Source organism: Larimichthys crocea, chromosome VI (genome assembly GCF_000972845.2).
Source record: "Larimichthys crocea isolate SSNF chromosome VI, L_crocea_2.0, whole genome shotgun sequence".
NCBI lineage: Eukaryota > Metazoa > Chordata > Actinopteri > Sciaenidae > Larimichthys > Larimichthys crocea.
In genome coordinates, this window is record NC_040016.1 from 14,244,626 (window position 1) to 14,262,456 (window position 17,831).

At 39.5% G+C, this 17,831-nt stretch overlaps 1 protein-coding gene across 2 annotated transcripts in view; it reads right to left on the bottom strand.

The window, feature by feature from the left end:
- Positions 1–3,482: 3,482 nt before the first annotated feature.
- Positions 3,483–17,831, bottom strand: part of nckap1l (NCK associated protein 1 like) — a 25,284-nt gene continuing 10,935 nt past the window's right edge. The window contains exons 10-31 of one of the 2 annotated variants that reach the window (XM_019270731.2): positions 16,235–16,291; positions 16,017–16,113; positions 15,680–15,789; positions 15,415–15,547; positions 15,235–15,316; positions 15,053–15,115; positions 14,808–14,976; positions 14,597–14,729; positions 14,058–14,177; positions 13,521–13,660; positions 12,655–12,786; positions 11,455–11,673; positions 11,053–11,183; positions 9,557–9,654; positions 8,993–9,086; positions 8,066–8,148; positions 7,769–7,849; positions 6,755–6,848; positions 6,529–6,645; positions 5,824–5,933; positions 5,170–5,259; positions 3,483–4,056 (exon numbers count right to left, since the gene is read on the bottom strand). In XM_019270731.2, the coding sequence (XP_019126276.2) occupies positions 3,940–4,056; positions 5,170–5,259; positions 5,824–5,933; positions 6,529–6,645; positions 6,755–6,848; positions 7,769–7,849; positions 8,066–8,148; positions 8,993–9,086; positions 9,557–9,654; positions 11,053–11,183; positions 11,455–11,673; positions 12,655–12,786; positions 13,521–13,660; positions 14,058–14,177; positions 14,597–14,729; positions 14,808–14,976; positions 15,053–15,115; positions 15,235–15,316; positions 15,415–15,547; positions 15,680–15,789; positions 16,017–16,113; positions 16,235–16,291 (2,470 nt within the window). In that variant the 3' untranslated portion in view covers positions 3,483–3,939. The remainder of the gene's footprint in view (positions 4,057–5,169; positions 5,260–5,823; positions 5,934–6,528; positions 6,646–6,754; positions 6,849–7,768; positions 7,850–8,065; positions 8,149–8,992; positions 9,087–9,556; positions 9,655–11,052; positions 11,184–11,454; positions 11,674–12,654; positions 12,787–13,520; positions 13,661–14,057; positions 14,178–14,596; positions 14,730–14,807; positions 14,977–15,052; positions 15,116–15,234; positions 15,317–15,414; positions 15,548–15,679; positions 15,790–16,016; positions 16,114–16,234; positions 16,292–17,831) is intronic. The other variant, XM_010732085.3, reaches the window with a different exon arrangement.

Consider the following 17,831-nt stretch of genomic DNA (forward strand, 5'->3'; position numbering starts at 1 on the left):
CTCCTGTGTCACTTTAAGCTGTTTTGTTTTGACAAAAAGCAACGTTTCAGAGAAAGAGAATCAGCACATTAGACTTAGACTCACATTCATACTGTGATGCATTGAGTGTCACTCACATCTTTAAATAAAACTCAAAACGAATTCCCCTTTGTGAGCTTGCCAGTCTTTTGCTTTACACTATTTTGTTTGCCTCCATTTGTCCGTCACCCTCTCAGTCTCCCTCTTATGATGACGAACATAAACTCTCTGATCTTTCCCTGTCCACTCAGAGACCTGCGCCAATTATTACTCACAAGCCCTACACTTCAGAGAGAGAAATCTGACTTTGTGGCACCATAAATCACATCAAAATGTTGTGTGTGTGTGTCTGCATGGGAACTAGATGTTCAAGAGTCTGAGGGTGCCGAGGGGCACAGAGAGCATTCATTTCTGTTTTTACAAAAGTGGAATCAGATTTTACCCACGTCAAAGTGTTTTGGACAACAACAGGTCGAAGGTTTATTATCTCAAGTTTCTCTGGGGATGAACATCACACCCAATCAACCATCTGGGTTTGATTTAAGGGTTGTTTCATCCCAATTTCGAAAGGCGCATTGTCTCACCTTCTGTGATATTTAGTCATGTAGTTTTCATTTATTTTGTTTATTTGACTTTTCAACCACCGCCCCAAAGATCACATTTCAACTTTCAGTATAACCTCTCTTTCTAGGAACAGAATATGCTGTAAACAATTTTTTATCAAAGAACTAGTCCCTGGACAGTAACAGTGTGTCATACAGATCATACTGAGTAATGTGGCTGTAGTGAGGGCAGTCTGTTGGTCAGTCAGTCCAGATTTGTACTTGAATATCTCATCCACTATTAGATATATTGTCATGAACGTTTTTACAGACATCGTGATCCCCAGAGGGATCACTCAGTGTTCTATGAGGGACTAGTAGCAGCTACAGCATAAGCTACATGAGATTTTTCCGTGTTTGCAGCTTCAGTTGTTTATAATGAACACACTCTTGCAGACATGCTGTGACTGCCATGTTGTGCAGTGGTGTGCACAGACTCACTAAGGGGCAAATAAATAAATAAATAAATAAATAAATAAATGAAAACTAATGAATTATTAGTGTATGCCAGAGATTAATGCAAGTTGACACCAGATGGGTGAAATTTAGACGGATTGGATATTGTTTATGTTTTTTAATGCTGTGTTAGGACATCGATACAATTATCAGTCTATGGTATCCAACTGAGGAAAGGGTCAGTAGGTAATGCATTTTTCTGCTATTTGGACCTTTCGAATTAAGATGCGGATCCACATTTAGGAATAATCAGATATATGGGTATAGATATATGGTCACAACAGGTTGTGATAGGCACCACAGCTATCATACGATTCCATCTTGCTTGTAGGTTACAGCTCACTAGGCTATTTTTTAATATCTTATTGCCTCCACCAAGGAAAAATCACCAAATCTGAGCTAGTTAACAAAGTCTGGCGGACAAAACACTCTGAAGCTGCATGGAGAATGGACCAAAACGGTGTCGTGGACCCGATGTGACAGACGTATGGTCCTGGCATAAAGCCAACAATGTAATACACCTTTGAGATATACATTGACATGCACACTACCTATTTTACATATTTTGTCCTGTATATTAGATTTATGTGTGGGTTTGTTCCCTGTTAGTAGAGGAACTAAAGGCCCCTGAAAGTACCTAAGGTAAAACAGAGCACAACCATGTTTTTTTTTTCAGAACTTTGAAGTGTGTCTTCTTTGCAAAATGAATTTATGTGGTTAATGTTTCCTCCCGAAAACTAAAAATAGTGAAAATACAGGCTTAGTGACAGGGTCAACTTTATCATATGAATCTCTAGTGATAGTAATAGTGCAGACAATGTCACCAATCAGCAGTCATGTCAGCCGTGACTGGATGCTTACAGACAGTTGTTGCATATAATACAGCAAACACATGAATTACAGGCAGAAATTGAATAGGAAATAAAAAATCCAAGACTAAAACTTTAAAAAGTCAGACTTAATCTAACCCTAACCCAAACATATTTCAGGCAAATAATTTTGTCTGCCCTGAGTATGCCTTCATGTTACAAAAGTAAAAGTGACACCTCTGCAAAACACACCATTCACCAAATAAACAAATCTAACCTTTGTGCGTCTTTATGACCAACAAACACCAGAGAATGTCCAGCAGATTTAGAGAAATAATGTTTTATGTTGCAAGTAATTTAATGCAAGTGCAGAGTAAGAAAAACAAACCACCATGAAAGGCAGTCTTACCGTTCTAGTGTGGTCCTCCATGTCACAAAACCAAGATGTGCTCTGTGTATCTTGCAAGTTGGTGTCATGACCTCTGAAGGCTGCTGAAGACCATGCGTGTGATTGAACGCGTTAAGAGAGACACAGAATGAGCTCTAACATCTGGGTGCTACCATAAATCCAGCGTGTGTGATTGTCTTGTTTGAACCTGTGTATACAGTGTACTATTTTATGTTAATCTACTCACTGCTCTGTGTTTACACATCTAGTGTTTTATGTATACTGTATTTTGGAGTGTGTGTACAGTGTGTGTGAGTGTGGGTGCATAATCCTCTATGTCAGCAGAAGAGCCTCTCTGCCACCGACACAATCAGCAGGGAGTCTTTATATCAGGACCAGAGTTTCCACCATTAACTATCCTCAGTGTCTCGGGACAGTATCCACGGTGGAGCTGCAGATCATGTTGCATACAAAAATAATAAAATAGACACATATCATACCATCACTACTACTACTTATAATACATTTTTTATATTTATTTTTTGACGAAATAAGAAGGAGCAAACCTCTTAACTGATTAATCTGCACATAACAGAACTTTTGTCTCAGTGGCACAACATACTAGATATTTACTCGACTTTAACTTTTTATAAACACTCACTTATAACCCACTCATGAAATAAAGCTTAAGTTTAGTTTTACTTAGTGATTTTTATGTGATTTAATTTGTGATCTGCAATTTGTTCATGCATGAATACTCATCTGTGTATTCACGTAAGTGTTGCCTGTAGTGGGATTTGAACCTCTTGTGTTCTTGTGAAAAGCTTGGGTCCCTTCACACACACACACACGCACAACATACGCAAGCGGATGTGAACATCCATATCTCCAGTGTGGCAACCAAGCGGATATAGCTGCAGAACAGGGTGAGAAGGGAGGAGGGGGGAAAAAAGGAGGAAGAAAGAACTGCAGTGCTGATTGCAAAAAAAAAAAAGAAGAAGAAGAAAAAAAAATGAGGGGTCTATTATTAGCAACAAGCACTTCTGGTTTTGCAAAACTGAAGTGCATCATTTAAATTGTATATGAAAAATGAAGAGGATAAGAGTATCATCCAGGGAGGAAGAATGGGAGGGTATCGAGGGTGGAGGACAGACTGGGAATAGACGAGGGACACTTGTTGAATATAGACCAAAAAGAAAACAAATAGCATATTATTATCTTCTTTATTCAAGGAAAATGTTTTAACATCAACTATTTATACAATAATCTATTAAAAACCTTGTGATTTGATTCTAAACATGTTTAAAACATGTTTTCTTTATGTCATAATGTGTCTGATACTGATGTGTAAGATATAAAAAGGATGTTAGAGAATATTTCTAATTTGCATTTAAATTCTTCAATGTGATATTAGTAATAATACAGCAGTTGTAAATATACACAGTAATACTGGCAGATAAACACCATAAAAGTAAGTTTGTTTGTTGACTCACAGGAAACATTATCGACCCTAAGTGGGATGAAAAACATCCAAGGCCATGGTTAACCCCGTGTGTAGAACTCTATGAATAAGAGACTGAATGCTAATGAAAACAAAACATGCACACACATTGAAAATAGTCTCTTTGATAAATAAATGTTAAATTGAAAGTGTGAAACTAAATCTTCAGCCCAGAGTGATGATGAAGGACCTGTACACCTCTCTGTAGGCGTTCCGGAGAAGAACATACGGGAAGCAGCTCTCCAGCATGTCTTGGCTCAAGAACGGAGATTCCTCCACAATCTGAGGGAATTAGTGTTAAAAAAAGATGTCAAAGAGTTAATGGATAACAAATCCCATTAAACGACAAAGACCTGGCTGTTTCAAAACTCATTGTAATCTTTAAAAATCACACTGGACGTTTTAGCAAACAGGAAAAAACAGTGCCTTAAGGGACTATTTTCAGTGGTAGATTAATTAAATAGAAACACGTTTCGTGTGCACATGAATCAAGAAACAGATGCGAAACCGAAACCTCACGTCTCGTCAGTCAACTTAACACACATAATCATAGCTGGTTCCTGGTCGTCTAGCAAATTCACATGGATTGCTGACAATAGCTACAATATTGTTGCTGTTGTTGCTGTTGTTGCTGTTTATAGACCCTAATTTTTGTCCAAAACCAATTAAAACACATCAATGAACGTTGCTGTTGCACCAGTGACATGTTCCTTTATTACATGGGTACTGCAGTCTGAGTTTGAATCCCTCATACACCATCCTTACAGTGTTCATTTTAGGACATCCTCAGTTTCAGGTGTCAGACTCAAATGAAAAGGCATCAGAGTCGCCTAAAAGTCACTCAGTCTCAGAAAAACCAGCAACAGCAACGTTCATTGATGTGTTTTAATTGGTTTTGGACAAAAATTAGGGTTTATCAATTCATCTCATCTATTTAATGATGTTTTCATGGGATTTGAGCACCAATCTAATATTGTAAACACATTTGCATGAGAATGATTTTTCATAGCACAAAGTTACTGTAATATATGTTCAGGATTTGATTTGAAGGTTGGCGATTAATACCACTTTTCCTGCAGTTCTTATACTTTAATGTAGGCTCAGATGCATATAGAAAAAACTCTTTATTCATCTGGTTTTAGTTCTATTCTAAAATATGCACATGTATTATAAAGGGTTTATAAGATTTTCTTAATGACTTTATTGTAATTATTCATTTAGTAGCGCTTTAAAGATAAAGAACAGGCTATTACAGAAGACACTGCAGGCATGATGGCTTATTGTAAACAAGAAAAACCTCAGTTAATGAAGGGCCATACCTTTTTCCATCAGCAAATTTATAAACCCACTTACGCCTTATTGTAAATTTGATTCATATTGCACTGGCAGGCCTACCATGTGTAGGAGCAGGTAGACAGACTCTCGGTTTTTGCTCTCCATTTTTTCCACATTTTGTCCCAACTGAAGCAGAGTGGAGGAGGCCAGCTGTGGAACAACACAAAGTTAAAAAGAGGCAGATCAAACAACTGGAACATTTTTACACTGGTGGACTTGACCTCAACTAGGGCAAAGGTTGGCAGAGTCTTGAGAAAGCTCTTTAAGTGAAATACTGTCGGAGTAGTGTGTCCAAGAAACCATTAATCCCTCGTCATGTTGATTACATTTATTTGTATTAAACAATTAAATTTATTTAGCCTTTCTAGGATTATTTCTACCCTGCCATGATCTGTGAAAATATTTATTAAATCAGTCATTTCTGCTTGCTCCACAATACAAAGCAATCTTTATATCAGACCCCTCATCAAAGGCATCGTTCAACTAAAGTGATTTTTCCTTCGAGGGCTTCTTTTTCAATTTTGAGAAGCCTAAAGAGGTAGAACTGTTCAGTATGAAATGAAAAAAAGAAGTCTGACATATAGAAAGATAATAAAAAACAGATTTTCTTATTTCCTACCAAGGTTTATCTTGATGTGACACCTAGTTGAAACTGATAGGAAGGATTGTAATCATTTACCATCTTTTGAATCTCGGTAAAATGTTTGCACTCACCAGGAGAAACTCTTTGAGTTGCTGCTCGATGTTCTTGTTCTGAACAGTGAACATGGCAGCAGCCAGCTGGTTGATAGCTGTAGCTAAACAGTGGATGTTGTTGTTGTGGCCTAAAAAAAATTAAAATATGCAAAATTCAACACTGAAAAATAGAGTATAGAGAGTTAGAGTAGCATGTCCTGTAACTTCAGCCACAGAGGGGATGTTTCTGTGGTCCAACAATTAGAAAAAATGTACTTAATGAGCTGTAACCACTCACAGGGTAAATCTATTTCAAACATGCCAATGGAAAATAGAGACAAAGAAAATAATCTCAGACAAACGCCACCCTGTGCTTTGATAGAAATCTTGGCTATTTGCTGTTCTTAATGTTGCAGTCCAGGCACGGAGCCAAGTGGTTAGGGTCAGCAGCCCCACGTGCCAAGAGTAACTGTATCAATGCACGTCAGCCGAAGTTATCTGTAAACAAAAGCCTCTCAACAGAAACGTGTTTCTCATTAACCAACATACTTTGCTTCAGACCACGTCAGTCAGACTGGAAAGTATGATACACAGAGATGCTAACAAGCATCAAGTTTCAGGGTGCACCTTTTTCAGACACTATCAGCAGAAGAAAGAGTGATTAGTATTTGGTTGAGGGCTGTCTGGAGACTAATTACTGTCAAGCAGTTTGTAGCAGCTGGAAACTGATGAAAGAATATGCACCTCCATGCTCTCGGCTGTAGTAGGAGTTGGGGTCCATGGCCAGGGTAGGCAGGGACACAGCCACGTACACCAGCAGCAAACAGGAAATCTTGTGTTCCTCATCAACTGAGATGTTATCTAAAAAGAAAGCATTAACAAATAAAATACTTGACATCGTCTTTTCCTGATGAATAAGCAATTAGATCAATGCCGTGTACAGAAGTGGCACTAATAGTTTTAGTGTTACCTGTCTGCATGCTGCTGATAGCTGTGACAAGGCCCGGATCAATATCACACTTAAATCCTGCAGCAGAGGCCAGCTCGAAAACACTTAGAGTCACCTGTAAGGGTATGAAGCATTTATGTGCAGCTAAAATAAGCAGTTTCTGCAGCAAAGAGTTGCGTAATGCACGCGTGAAGAGCAATTTAAATTTAATGCACCATTTCATTTTAATTTTGCCCCATGCTAAGAAACAAAAACACAGCCAGCGTGATAATGATCTGTGCTTTGCATTTCAGGTATCATCCACAATATGTTCTCTAAGGAGCAGCATTAAATCAGCGGTGGGTGTCTTTGTCTTGACACACAGGTTTTGATCTTGCCCTATTTCTGGTTTCATGCATGGTTGGCCTGTCTGGGCAGAATGTTTCCACTGATGTGGTTGAGAGTGCAGAGCTGCAGCAGTGATCAGAGTCTCTCTCACGGAGGCATGAGCAGGCTGCTGACGTCTTTGGGGTTATCCTGGCCCCGGCTGTGGCACGGCTGTCATGCCTCACTCAGAGGCCAGACGTAAGTAGGGGAGGGGGGAGTTCATGAGTCACAAAGATTGCTCCAGAGGGAGATAAGGAATTTAATTTGGTTGGTACTAGAGAATAAAAAAAAAATGTTTCTCTGCAACTCTCCCACTCGGATCAACTGTTGCACACTGTCTACTATTTACATAATTGACATTCTGCCATACATTGTGTAGAGTATATTCTGCATTCTTAACCTCTGATCAGTCAATTCCCCAAAGTCTCAAATGTAAATACATTTGTATGAATATAAATACAATAATATGCTTTCATCATAAATTCTCCCACATCAAGTTGGCCCAGTAAAAATAAACTGTTAATATACTGTTGATAAACTGTGATGGGATGATTCATGCACAGTGAAAGCCTGACTATCGCAATTCCTCTAGTGTTATTGCAACATATGGATGTCTTTTTTTACAGTGTACTGTAGCTGTCATGAAGTGGTATAAAAACCGTGGTTTACCTTGATCTCATCTTCGGGGGAGATGAAGTTCCTCAGGCATTCGATGGGCCCCATCAGGTAGGGGCAATGCTTCCGCAGGATCTAGATTGCAGGATTATGTGGCACAATATTACAGAGGAAAGACCTTTACACATCAAGTGGTCAAGGGCAGCTTTCTTCCAACCATCATTAGTTCCCTAATTCATAAAGTATCACAACCTCTTGTCTGTTGTAGCTTCACTCTATTGCAAACAGTTTCATCAGCATATCAGACATCTACTGTACGAGTTGTATATTATCTTAAAATCTTGACATTACATTTTTCAGACAGTCCTGTGCCATTGATCTGAAGGACAGGATCACCCCGATGATGGTCATCCTCTTCAGCACGTTCTCTCCACCTAGAAGTGCATATGAAACAGATCAGAGGCTTTCAGCTCATATGTAAAGCAGTAAATCAGTGTCCTCTAGTACAACGCTGGTAAAATGTGTGACTAGTTATTCATCATCATGCAAATAAGATTATCATTCTGAAGAGTTTCACCTGGTTATTTGCACTTTAATTACTTTTAGATACCGCTGACTCTAAGCCAACGAAAGTGCCACTCTTGTAAAGGTGAGACAGTAATAAGATTATAACATATCATATCATAACATACGATAGACTTTATTTATTCGGTCTTCACATAGACAGTAATTTCTCTATTTCTATTTCTTTCTTTCTTGTTATTATTACCAGTTACACAGACAGACATTTCAGGCTCTGCCTTCCTCAGTGTCCTCACACATTGTTGCTAATGATACAACAAAAGAAAAAGGTGAGAAGATCTGTGAGCTTGTTCTCCAACACCAGACATCATTCTCAATTTTATGCTTTTCTCTATATTAAAAACCTAACGGAGGTGTGCTTACGATACACGGAGGAGAGCTTCATCCCAGACTAACAGATGAATCCTCAGTTGAGCTCCAGATGAGAATTAATAAGATCATTTTAGGAGACTAATATCATGTCAGCCTGCATTAAAACGTGACGTACAAAGAACAGGCTCCTCCTGATCTGCTGGTGAACTATAAAGATACGTCTGTGAATGTCAATGAGAACGAATGTCAATGAGAACGTAAGTTTCTTGTTATCGTTCTGCTGTCATCACATTCCTTCTTCTTTCTACCTCATCTCCTGTCTCTACACCTTTTATCCATACCTTTCAACCCCCTACCTCCCACATTCCCCTCTCCACTTCTCACCTGTCAGCCTCTTTTTAAGGTTGACCATTTCCTCTGGCTTATCAAAGTTGTTCTTCATCTGTACCAGGATATCCATATTTTCAATCACCAGTTTCTAACAGAAGAGAAGGAAGTGAAATAAGTGAAAAAAAAGACATTTCCAGATGGCAGTTATAATGGAGAGAGGTCATAGCTGTGACGGATCTGTCAGTAAGTTCAGAGCTACAGTGCTGCAACTCCGTAACTTCAATCATAGGTGTCAATGTGGTTAGTCTGACACATTACAGGAGTACTAACTGGTTTTGTGTATGTGAAGTATTAACTGTTAGATAGAGACAAATTAGATAAAGGGGAACTTTTAAGCAAAGCATTTTTTGGTATATAATACAAAAATTTTCTTCATGGAAGTGACTTTTTTGGGGGGTAAAATAGTCAGGGCATAAAATTATAGCTTCTTCTGATGATATTGCAATGTTGTAAGGCAGTAAAGTCTCTCTGCTACATGCAAGTAATATTCAATTTTCATCAAAGTCCTTCAGATAATCCAGCAGGCAACTGATCCACATCCTTTGCATCATACTGTACCTTCAGCTCACTGACTTGAGAGGTGATGTGCCACATCAGGTTCTCGCTCAGAAACTTCACGCCATATGGACCAATTAGCTCCACCAGGGCCTGTAACTCTGTTCAGACGGTGATATGAATAATTTAAGGATCACGATTTGGAGGAACATGTGGGATCAACTGAAGCTTAAATTGATGTTGACATCAAGCAGCCAAATGTGTTTACAAAAATGCACAACAGGAACCAGGCTCAAGTAGAGATGTGTGGTTTGCTCTCAGTGTGTGTTTTTTTTTACATGAGACTGACACAAGCTTGACTCTCTACCGGTGACACAAATAACAGGACACAGTTGAAATTCGTGAGTGCAGATGAATAAAATGAAAGAGAGACCACTGTGGCTATGAGCCCATTCACTCAGCTCAACATCTCTGCCTGAATATGGGTGGTTCAGAACATGTGTGGTTAGAATTGGAGGTGGTTAATAGATGGGCGAGTGAGTCACCGTGATACTTCACAACAGTGTAAATATAGACAATGATGACGTTGTGGAGGGGGGGGGGGGGGGGGGGGCGTCTATTTAAGAGCAGTGGTCTCCAAGATACTGAGTGTGTGCATATCTTGTGAATGCATCTCTGAGTGTAGGTGTATTTCATATTCATGTGTATTTGTGTGTGCATGAGCTGTTGGTCTGTAGTGGATTGAATATAGCATTACGACATTTACAAGGTCCACTGTTCCTACAATGGGAGTCATAAAGAGAAGCTCTGTGATGCTGGACTAGTTATGAGACAGTGACAAAAGAGTGGGGGAAATGATAAGCAATACTGAACTCTACATTAAGCAGGCAGTGTCAGAATAAACTGCATGACAGGAGGTGTGAAAGAAAAATACTGCACACCACCACAATAACAAGCTCCACATCCTCTTGAGCAATAAGTCAACCTCTGCATGTGGTGTGGTGTAAGTTGTGAGTCATCTTTTGGATCGGTGGGACTGTGATCATTAAAAAAACCTTTGATTACAGGGGAATTTTATGATTCTGTCAAGAGGAAGACCAAATGACTGCAAAAGGTGAAAATGAAGGAAGACATTTCTTCCTCATCCATGCCTTTTTGCACTTGTCATCCAAAAGATTACACCCACACGACAAAAATTCTCTGCAGGAGCTTAAATACACGAATGTAGCGTACAACTTGGATAAGCTCATAGTAAACCTCTCCCAAAAGTTAGAGTTGTTGCTATGGATACTAAGCTCTGAATGTCACTAATGACCGTCATCTGAATTGCTTCATCCTGCGATGCGACATGCAATGAAAGCTTCATATTAGTTTTACTCAATTTCCTTTATCGCCTTTTTAGAGAAAGACAGAGGTGATGACAAAACTGTTGCACCTCTAAATCCTTATTATTAGAGCCGCGTGCATTCATCCATGTAATGAAAGACACCTTAAGGTTCATAGAGACATACTGAGTCATGCTACAGATTAGATGACTGTAATTAAGCTGCGGCGCTGACCTGATATATCTGAAAACTCCTCTGCTTTGAAACTTGGTTCATTTTCTGAAGACTGGCTGACAAAGCAGTGCATCGTGGGACAGTGGACAATGAGGGCATTGCTGGCTTGACGTAAGAGACTCTCCAGATACCTTGGGGGAAGAAAAAACAAGTAAAGAAAACTTTTATGCAACAGATGTTTAAATTGAAGAGAGATAAAGTGTGAGAGAGAGAAAGACAGAGAGAAAAACCAAGAGGATGTACTTGTGTGTGCTAGTTTCTGTGCTATGTGCATGCATGACACTTCCTGTGCCTTTCTGTGTGTGATGATATGTCAACCAAACAATATATATTTAGGTATGTGTGTTTTAAATGGACACTTGCATGCAGAACACAGTAGACACACATATATATTACACACACCAGTTTGTGTAGAGGGTCGTGATGGTCTGTGCTCCACGTGAGTCCAGCGGCTGTGTTTGCTGCAGAAGGACGTTCTTCACCAGTCGGGTTACATCCACATTGATGTAGCCAGGGAGGCTGTGAAGGCTGGCTGTGTAGGCTCTTAACCCCGCCAGGAGGTCCGATGGACGGGCTATTTCCTGGGTGGTCTGATTGTAATTGGCCATTCTCACGATGATCCTGGGGAAACATGTTTAACCAACGTCAGTTATCACCAGGTCAGAGTGGACTGAGGGCCAACAGATGGGATCTTAAAACTGGTTAAACGAGCCATGGTAACATACTCTCATTAGGTCAGCACATTCACTGCTCCAGGGCTTCACTCCGATTGTATTTGTTTTGTTTGTCAGGGCCCTTTACGCTCTCTCTTTCTCTTCCTGGCTTAACTATATTTACAATTTTGGCCATGGAAGAACCAATCACTGCTGAGCATGCTGCTACTCATAGGGTGCTAATTTTAGGGTGAGAGGGGAGATAATCATCAGCTAAGACAGGGAGACTAAGCAGAGCATATACACAGAAACATTAGGTTGCCCTGGTACCAATCCCTAATCTAAATAACAGTTAGCACTGAAATGACACAGAACAACGGAGTGACATGATGGATCTCTTCTCAGATTTTTAAGTGGGTGCAACACAGAGAAATCAGGACAGGATCATTATAGCGATGGAGGAGACATTTCATAAGAAACAAGCTCCAAAGTTTTCCTAATTGTCAGGAGGGCTGTGTGCGAAACTGAATGAGTGACATTTTGGAGAAAATTCAGCTTGATATGCTTTTGCTCAGTCACACCCTGCTCAGAATTTTTTTTAAATGTACAGCTTCTGTTCAGCATATAGATCAGTGATGACGTTATGTTAATACAACGAGGTACAGTTGTATAGTATGTTTACACTGGCAGTCGAAACAATATTACATGGACAGAATGTTCCTGTCACGATGAATGTGGGCGCTCATGACAGTAATTAGCATATTTCTGACAGTAATTGTGGAGCTGTTGAAGTGACATATGCAAAAAAATAAAAATAATCCAAACACTTCTGTTCCACATGAGATAGTTTCTAGTGAGCATGGGAGAAATTAAGAAATATCACCTCAGGACTCATTGCATAATTTATTCAGACAAATGTTATAGTGCCCCCCATCCCCAGGCAGCATACTCAGAGAGGCGTATCTCCAGATGAGAAAGGAGGAACTCTGTAGGAACAACGATGTGGTCGAAAATAATGAAGTCACTGCAAAGGCTGTAGCAGGAGCAGAGCTCTGTCAGCATCAGATGCATCTTGTCCATACTAGGAGACAAGGGAGAAAGAAGGAGAGAGAGAGAAGGGAGGATGCAAGTCTTTAGGAACTTCCAGTAGGACAAATATTTTGACAATGACTGTGCTTTTCTCAGACAAATAAGGTAATAAACATGTTGGAAAATTGTAAAACATATCCACAATGAGGCAGCAGGGAGGAAAACTGAGAGGAGGGAGTGAGACAGAATTACAACTCTTCAGACTTAATTAGTTTGCTTTCTAATTGCAGCCATATACAGAATATGATCAAACCGGTCAAAATGCCAACGTAAAGTATTTTCTTAACACGCTGAGGCATTTTGTTTCTTATTTCTAACAGCTTAATTTATTAGCCTTCAACTCATCTTGAAGGGTAATAAAGTTTAGAACAAATAATGGCTTGTAGGCGAGGCATTTTAATCCTGCCCCCCCTGATAACTTGAGGCAAGAAATGTGTCACAGGGTGAATGAAATCATTTGAAAATGTCAGCAAACATTAAAACATTTCTACCAACATGAACTGCATTAACCTATGTGAATCACAATTGCACACTGCTGAATGTTTATTTAATCTTTGACCTGAACAAATGCTGTTCATGCTGCATGTCTTCATAAATCGGGGCTGTATTGATTGAATTCACTTTTCTAACCTTCTGCCAAGTCGTTATACTATACACATATTACTGATGGATCAGGTGAGATAATCAGAAAAAGTAATAATCCTGGAAACAAAAAGAAATGCTAACTTGGTGATGACGGCTCGGTCTTTCCTCAGGCTTTCAGCGCCTGGCTTCTCTTTCTGGACTTCTCCTTTCTTTGGCATCGGCTTCTTTTGCTTCCTGTAGCGAGCTGCGCTGATGCTCTCGGCGCAGTGCTTGGGCTGCAACTAAGGGGTTATCAAGTGGAAAGAGGTGGATGCAGAGAAGGAGAGAAGATGGAGGGGAAAGAAAGACAGAGAGACATAGGGAGGAAGAATTCAGCCCAACAGATATTGGGTAACATGCTCAAAGACAAGCATGGGAGTTTTGCACTGAAGCACTCAAAAACTAAATACTTTAGTCATGTTTTCATCAAGGGATTAGAGAAACAACACCACATTAATCAACTCCAGAGTTTTAGACTTGTCTTATCATTTTGTTCAAATTCTCTAGTTCTGTCCTTTGCCTCCAGCTAAACCCACTGATACCAAGCTGTGACTAGTGTGCTTATATCTGGATATAGAATTTGGCAGAATCAATCTGTGCTGGATAATTAGTTTCTTTAAAACCTGAAATAGACTTCACCTGGTCATTGAGGTTGCACTGCTCAGCACATATCTCTAACACAACAGTGCTGGTCAGCTTGGCTATCTGCTCCAGGAAGGTCACACACAGGCGCAGACTCCTCTTCTCCATTACCTCTATCTACACACACAGACAGTGGCAAGTGCAGTATGTGCGAATGTGCAATGTACAACGACAGAAGACAACATTAAGCATTTACCAAGGCACAGAACACAACGCCACATAGTACACCACATATTCCCCTAATAGTAATAATCCTTTCTCACATTTAGTTCACTTTTTACTGTACACGAACTGCTTTAAACTGGAAAACAGCTGTTATAATTTTACTTATGTGATCTACTAGCAAAGAATATCTCAGTATCTGAGAGTATAAAGTCAAAAATGTTGTTATGAATTTAAAAAAATTATGTAGCTTTCATGATGCAGCTCATGACATAGAAGTGCTAGAAATCAAATTTCGTGTAGAGCGAAACCAGTGTATTAATTCACTGCTCCTGAGGATTAATAGCTTTGTCGGCAAATGACTGAACACTGACCTCTTCTGGACAGAGAGGGTTTCCACAATAGCTGAAGTGAGAACAGACAGATGGGAAGGCCATGAGGTAACGCTTCATGGTCATCTCCTCGCTGCTCTGGCAAAACATCTTCTCAAAGACACGCGGGTAGAAGCTGGGAAACAAAACAAAAACGAAGAAGAATTCAACAAAGGAGGAGAGGAGAGGAGAGGAGAGGAGAGGAGAGACTGACCTGAGTATGGACACCTCAGACGTCTCCTGTAGAAGTTCGTCCACGCTGTCCACCATCCTGGTGTGAAACTGAATCATGTTCATCACCTTCGCTAAGTCAGTGTAGTCCTTTAGTGGAAGATTGGCCTTGTTCACACTTGTGTAGGCCTTGTGTAGGAGACAAAGAAAATCTTAAAGAGGCATTCGGCAAGTTTTAAAATGACAACTGAATATTGGGTAATACTTTATATGTTGTGACAAACCTACCTACCTGCAATCTCAACCAGTCCAGTCTAATTGCTCTGAGGTCAAACTCCTCTTTGTTTTCCACTGCAGAGTAAAATGAAATCCATCAATATTCAAATTAAATGTATTATGTTGCATTTTAAAAAGAGAAACAATACTGGGTTACTGGGCTAAGATGATCTGCAGTATTATGCTTTGTTTACCTTGTTTGATTGATAGAGCAGACAGGGTGCAGACGAATGAGCTCATCAGGACTGACTCCTCTTCTGGACATACATAAATGTTCTGCAGAGGAGAAAACGATGTCTTAATACATACGGAAGATGGAGAATAATGGATGCATTCAGTAATTAGACATTGCTGGTCACAGTATCTACGGCTACCTGTATGGTGTCATTGAGAAGCAAGGCGTCAAACTGTGCCAGGTACTGCACGTGGTAGCGTTGAACTACATGGTTGTACTTTTTCATCAGAGCTCTTAACTTCTCCATGTGGAACAGCAGTTCTGCCATCTGACTGGGAAAACAGAAAAAGCAAAAAGACTTTAGAATAATTGCATTACTGCACTGTTTAGGAACATTTGAACAGTGGAGTTGCAGCGAGGGAGACATTAGACAGTGGTTCATGTCCTCTGCACCTATGACCTACTTGTCAATGTAGTCCTCAGGCATCTTTATCTTTGGCATATTCTCAGAGTGTCTGACTAGCCACAGGACCTCGTCACGGGAAAACGACAGAGCCATGAAGACGAACAGGGCCTTGGGGATTTGATTGGCACACAGATCAGAAAAGAAAGAGGAATGTTAGGAAAGAGTCTCAACTAAGATTCATGATCACTATGAAATGAGGGGTCATTCCCTATTAATCTCCAAAATATTCCCCAAAGTCCAAGATGTCTGCGGGGTGGAAACATTTTTTTTTTCTTATCACTTGCAGTAATGAAATGACTTTCCTGAAGCGCAGCTCTTATTGTCATTACTTCTACCTTTGGTCCCAAAAGTCCAGGTTCATCCTCCAGAACTTTGTATAATTCTTTCAGCGCCCCTCTCAGAAAGTGCCTCCTCTCTCTGTGCATAGCTCCACTGGTAATAACACAGGGTTAAGGTTAGGACATTTGCTTCCCACAGTTAATTTCCAAGAAAATCAGTGAATATTTGTGACTCAAAAGTGATAAAAACTTTCTTAATATTGTGCCAGTCTCACCAGTTGACTAAAACATGCTCGCGGCATTCCTTGATGTCTGCAATGCGCTTGCTATATCTGATTAAAAACAAAGAAAATGCAAAAAGAGATCAGTCACAGAAGTCAGAAAATATCATGTATTAATTTTGCAGTGGAAACAGTTTTCATCTTGTCTAACTGCTGTACTGTAATCTCTAGTCTTTCTTTCTAACTCTTAAAAAAACTCTTAAACTTGTTATTATGTTGTTTGATGTTTTGACACTGATAAAGAATAATCTGAGATTTTTTTATTGCCATACTCGCCATACTCATTTTAAGTTGGTGGACCTTCAGTGGCATTTATATGTTCGATTTAGGTAAAATACTATATATACTCTATACTCTATATAGTGTGTATTATTTACTTAATAGTTGCCTTATGATATACTGTATATGATATAGATATCTATATAAAACTGGTTAACTGTTAAAATGTATTCAACACAAAACTTTCTAGAATTTTAGATTACGCTACTTTTACCGAATTCAAACACAAAAATCCTTTGTGCTGACTATGTTGTCAAGTGTTCTTTTAAACAATTTGTCATTCCTGCACTTTTATTTATTACGAACATTCACAATCTTTTTAATTGGATGTATGTTTTTGGCTTTATTGTTTCAGATACATTTCTCATTCTTATGTCACAACAAAAACAAAAACACATCCTTATTTTCAGGTGATTATACACAAAAAAAAACATAGTTATACATATTATATGGCATTCGCATATTCTGTAAATAGAGCCACCCTAAATCTTACACATTGGACCTTAAGAGTCTTTAGAGAATAATAATGGGTCTCGGGAGTTACATTTAAACCACATTCAGGGAGGATTGAGTAGAACAAGAATAAAGCAGCAAAGAAGATACTGATGGCTACAAGGTGGTCAACTGACAGGTTGATTTTGAAGTTTACATATAAGGTTGCAGTGAGTCGGTCTTTGTTGCCAGTTAATGAGCCGTTGTTCACCACAGATGGCATGTGAAAATCTGTCTATGGAGGTGATGGAGCGGTGGATTATTAGTAAGTATTACACATCCTTTCACACATGACTGAAAAACAACAATAGAATATATAGGATATATTACTTGTGAAGAATCCAGTTCAGCAGCAGTTAATGCTGTGTGTATGTACATGTTGAAAACGGTGATGTGTGGAAGAAAAAAAACTTTGTTCTCATCAGTTTCTCAGAAACAGCTTTTGCAAAAGATTCTTAATTTTAATGAATGCAGCAGTGAGGTTCGCCCCCCACAGTATGCATCACAATGTCTGCTGTTGTGCTCCTTCTAGTCGGCTCCTGTTGTGCCCACCAGCAGCCTTAAACCAGGCCTCCCAGGAGCTGGTGGAAATGGCTCTGCGGAGCGGCTGTTCCTCATCTCACCGAGATGGGTGCTCACATCACACAGGTCTCAGAGGACCTCCTCGACAGCTTCAAAGGGTACGTAAGCTGCACTGCTATAGTGTACTATCTCCCACATTGTGAGAAAGAATCCCAGAGAATTAAAAATAAAAAGCAAGATAATAGGAAATGGGTGCAAGATAAAAAGATGATATAAAGAGCTGGACTGAGCCCTGTAG